The sequence below is a fragment of the Squalius cephalus genome (genome assembly GCF_949319135.1).
Source record: "Squalius cephalus genome assembly, chromosome: 12".
Lineage (NCBI taxonomy): Eukaryota > Metazoa > Chordata > Actinopteri > Cypriniformes > Leuciscidae > Squalius > Squalius cephalus.
Genome location: NC_137133.1, coordinates 38,377,017 through 38,382,016, shown reverse-complemented (window position 1 = coordinate 38,382,016; position 5,000 = coordinate 38,377,017). Strand labels below are relative to the sequence as shown.

The window sequence follows — 5,000 nt, the reverse complement described above, 5'->3', positions numbered from 1 at the left end:
TTGGTGGTTCCGGGGGAGATGTCGGGGTCGGTCTGTGTGATCACCATCCGCTCGGAGCTGCGTAACGCCCGGCCGTTCTTCAGCCAGCTGAACTGCAGCTCCTCGGGGGGAGTCGCCTCCACCTGGCAGGAGATCTTCACCTCGCGCCCGATCTGGATGTTGTCGTCGTTGTGGTACGGGTCAGGGGTGATCCAGAAACGACCCTTCTTCAGCGCTGGAACCACACAAATCAGAAGAAGCACCGTCAGCTAACCGGCACTACAATCCTACGTTATTACAAACCTCAGGACTCAAGCGCTTAACTAAATTGAACTAACTTGTTCATGAAGATTCTGTAAGTGTGTGTGTGTGTGTAAAGTCTTTAATTTCATCTCTTGTTCATCTAAGCATCATCACTAGTGCTCATATTTAGGGTTAGGGGGTTCTCCAAAATCAATCATCTGTACAAAACAGCGAGATATTTCCCAAACACGCTCGACCAATCACAACACATTGATAAATAAAAGTAAATTGCCTCCATTGTAGTCTTGAGTTTCTCCCGGGAACGAACACGTCACAATATTCCTCATTATAATAATTAATACGCAGAATAAAGGGGCGGGGCCTGGTTGAGTGAGTTAGTAGTGTGTTAAACTGGCGGTTATGGTAAGGGGCGGGGCATTTCCCAAACACACTCGAAGCGCTCAACACTTGCCGACCAATCAGAGCACAGTGTGCTTTTCAGGAGGAGGGGCTTCATAGAGACAGGAAGTAAACAGAGCGTTACTGACAGACTGGGAAGAGAGGAGCCGCAACAATGGAGAATATGAGGAGAATAATCAACATTCAAGCAGGAAAACCTGTTCTAGTAGAGCCTGAAAGAGCATCAAGAGTTTGCAGTAATAGTTCATCTTTAACCGAGCAGCTAAAGCTGATGCTTCACGCTCTGATGCTTCAACAGGCCTGAAATAGCAGCGTCCATAACATGTTCAATGAAATAGAAGAAAAGTGAGGTCAGAGAGTCCAGAGCGACACATTACAGCAAAAACACAGACAGAAATCAGTCATTTACCTTCTTAATTCAAGTTCCTGGTCTATTCATGATTTATTGATCAGTTACGTCTCTCTAAAGACAGAAATGAATCTCTGGATAATCTTTCGTTGAAATGCAACGGCATTTCCTTTTCTGATGATGTCACTGAGGCTGAGGGGGAGGGGGAAATAATATCAGCCAATAATATTGTAGCCTGACGGTCTCCATCCAATCAAGTCTCGATTTATAAAGTCCTGTCAAACCCTCATATTCTGTTTCTCGTTGAGGAAGTTAAAATGCATTATAATATTTGCAGATTTCTTGTAACATCTGGTTGTTTGTCATGTTTTTTGATGCATTATACTTTCTAAATGTTCAATGAATAGAGTATTATAACGTTTTATTTCTGTGATTACAGTTATCCATTGTAAGGTGCATAATTAATGCATTTAAAATACATCTATAATCCATTATACACAGGCAAGTAAAATGTTATGTTAGTAACATTGAATTTTATGCATCACTCTTCATATTTAGCGTTGATGATGTTTGAAACTGCTTAAAAACAACATGAAAGTACTTTGACTTTTGCTACACTTGCATAGGAAAAGATATAATGCATTATAATGCACATTATGAACACCTTTATAATGCACTATGCATGAAGGCTTTAGCAAAAGCCTTTTATTTGCCGCGCTGGAAAATATAAACTGCTGCAAAAGAAGAACAGGAGCATTTTAAGTTGCTAATCCGAAGTCGTCCTCTGGAAAGGCACACGGTTCGTCATTCGCCAGTGTTTCAGATACACATCTAGATTCATTTCGCATGCAGACTGTTTATTACGGCATTCAGATGGCGGAACTTTATCTTGCAAAACAAAAGAGCAGTCGGAGCGGAGGAATCTTTTTATCTTCTCCTGCATGACATTATCAGGCTGAAATGATGAGGAGGAGGATTTGAAGAGCATGAAGAACGCAGAAACAAACGCAGCCTATCAGACTCAGACACAGGAGACTCGTGGATGGAGACACACAGCTCCACCTTTTCATGCATGTTTTCATCACCAGAACGCTGTTTCACGGATGACAAGCAACTTCATCTACTACACTGCAATACATTTTTGTGATTTTAACGGTAAAAGACTGTAAAAATGTTACGGTTGAAAAACTGTTGTTAGACTGAAAATACTGGTTGAGGCCTGCATGAGGCAAAAGGCCCTGATGGCTAATTAACATTCGACCTCCCCCACACGGCCTGACTTCCTCTCACAAACTACTAAGAACAACTCATACAAGAAGTTTAATGTGAATGTTTATCATTGACTGTTATATTTTGGTGTCATTTGAAATGTCTCAAAGTGAGTGGTACAGATATCTCATATCCAGATAGATCAAATAAAAGGAAATAAGGTTTATAGAAGTTTAGAGAAAACTGGTCCAGATAATGCCACCCCCCTTTTGTTGAATAAGAAGCCATTTTGAGGGTGGCCTCCCCCATCCCCCATGTTACCTGGTCAGGAGGATAAAGGAAGGTGTGCTCCGGGTCTCTGGGCTCTTCTTTGCTGGACACGAATGGAATAGGGTCTCTGTCTCTCTCTCCCTCTCTCTCTCTCTCTCTCTTTCTCTCTCTCTATCTCAGGTACAAGCTGGGTAAGATTCTTTGGTGTAACCAATGTATAATCATGTTCTAGATATTTGAATTGATTGTGGAATTGATCTCTGATATCTGAAATATTAAATTGTTACATGGGATTATTCTAACTGATTTTGACATTGTTCATTAAATGGTTAAAAGGAATAGTCAAACATTCGCTCACTTTTAGTGAGGCACAGATATTATTAAAACCTTTCATTTATGGAGTCAGATGAAATTACGAGAGAATACATGATTAATGTATTGCATTTAACCAACCAATACTTTGCATGAGAAAAGGGCAGTAACACGTGATACCTTCCCCGTGTATTGGCGGACCGGCAATTGGACCAATATAGCAGGCCTTACACTGTTAATTGGTTAACAGAAAGTTTCCGCACTATATACTGTGAATAACTGTGATAGATCTAACCGTACATTTAATGTAATTTTACATTAAAATACCCTTAAATTTACATCTTTTGGAAAGAACAAGTCATTGTATTATTTACAGTGAAAAAACGTAAATTGACATTCCCACAATTCCCTGCGTGACACTTCACATTTGATGTATTTTTGTTGAAATAATTATGTTTCTTCATAGTTCTTCTTATTTTTTTTCTAATCAGTTATCTACATTAGGGTTTTATGTTACATTTAAAGAGATAGTTCACCCAGAAATGAAAATGCTGTCCTCATTTACTCACCCTCATGTTCTTCCAAACCTGTATGACTTTCTTTCTTCTGCTGAACACAAAAGAAGATATTTTAAAGAAAGTCGGTAACCAAACGACTGATGGACCCCATTGACTTCCATAGTAGAAAAAAAAAAAGAATACTATGGAAGTCAATGGGGACCAGCAACTGTTTAATTACCAACCTTCTTTAAAATATCTTCTTTTGTGTTCAGCAGAAGAAAGGAAATCATACAGGTTTGGAACAACATGAGGGTGAGTAAATGAGGACAGCATTTTCATTTTTGGGTGAACTATCTCTTTAATGTTGATTGCATTTTTAAATGTCATGTGTGTTACCATGATGGTGTTTAATGTGTGTGTGTGTGCATCTTCTGTATATTAGTATTATTTCTCTCGTGGAAAAGCTGCTTGTGATGAGCTTTGATCATGTGACTCTCATCTCCACTGTGATTGGTGGATGTCAGTGTATTACAATGGTACAAAACAGATTATTACAGACTGCATTAATTTGATCAAAACACAGTAAAAATTGTGAAATATTATTCTAATGTAAATCAGCTGTTTTCTATGTGAATATATAGTAAAGTGTAATTTATTCCTGTGATCAAAGCTGAATGTTCAGCATCATTACTCCAGTCTTCAGTGTCACATGATCCTTCAGAAATCACTCTAATATGAGGATTTGATGATCAAGAAACATTTATGATTATTATCAGTGTGGAAAACAAAAACTGTGAGACATTTTATTTTCCAGGATTCTTTTATGAATAGAAAGTTCAAAAGCGTTTATTTGAAATAGAATCTTTTGTAACATTATAAATGTCTTTACTGTCACTTTTGATCAATTTAATGCGGCCTTGATAAATAAAAGTAAATTGATTCCATTGTAGTCTTGAGTTTCTTCCGGGAACGAACACGTCACAATATTCCTCATTATAATAATTCATGCGCAGAACAAAGGGGCGGGGCCTGGTTGAGTTAGTTAGTAGAGTGTTAAACTGGTGGTTATGGTAAGGGGCGGGGCATTTCCCAAACACACTCGAAGCGCTCGACCAATCACAACACACTGCTCCAGCCGACCAATCAGAGCACAGTGTGCTTTTCAGAAGGAGGGGCTTCATAGAGACAGGAAGTAAACAGAGCGTTACTGACAGACTGGAAAGAGAGGAGCCGCAACAATGGAGAATATGAGGAGAATAATCAACATTCAAACAGGAAAACCTGCTCTAGTAGAGACCAAACACAACATCAAGGGACTCATATGGCTTCAAATAATGATATGCATGTAAATCTAGTTCAGATGCTACTTCATTAAGACCTTGTCTCAAATGAACAATGTGCAAGGTCAGTGTGAGCCGGTCACCCGCTCGAGTGACTTGAGATAAAACACAATCAGCTGCGTCTGGCGTCTGGCGGGTGTTCATTTCTCACCCTGTTGAGCTGAAAAACACGCAGCAACGGTGACCTTTTCACATCAGATAACGGCCACAAAAGACGCCCGTGCCGCGGATCAGAGCGTTGCTCTGCCGGACCAGATCATAAAAATGTCGCAGACTCAAAATCAACAAACGCGAATCGCATTAGATCATCGTCTATCAGAGACAGAGCGTTTATATCTGCGAATCTGCCGTCGCACTCTCCTGGAAAACACTGAGCAG

General features: G+C 39.7%; 1 protein-coding gene across 4 annotated transcripts in view; it reads right to left on the bottom strand.

The window, feature by feature from the left end:
- LOC307168745 (MAM domain-containing glycosylphosphatidylinositol anchor protein 2) overlaps positions 1-5,000 on the bottom strand; it is a 192,416-nt gene that overhangs the window by 64,381 nt on the left and 123,035 nt on the right. For all 4 annotated transcript variants that reach the window (XM_079888980.1, XM_079888977.1, XM_079888978.1 and 1 more), the window contains exon 7: positions 1-214. This exon is cut by the window's left edge and continues 116 nt beyond it. In XM_079888980.1, the coding sequence (XP_079745106.1) occupies positions 1-214 (214 nt within the window). The remainder of the gene's footprint in view (positions 215-5,000) is intronic.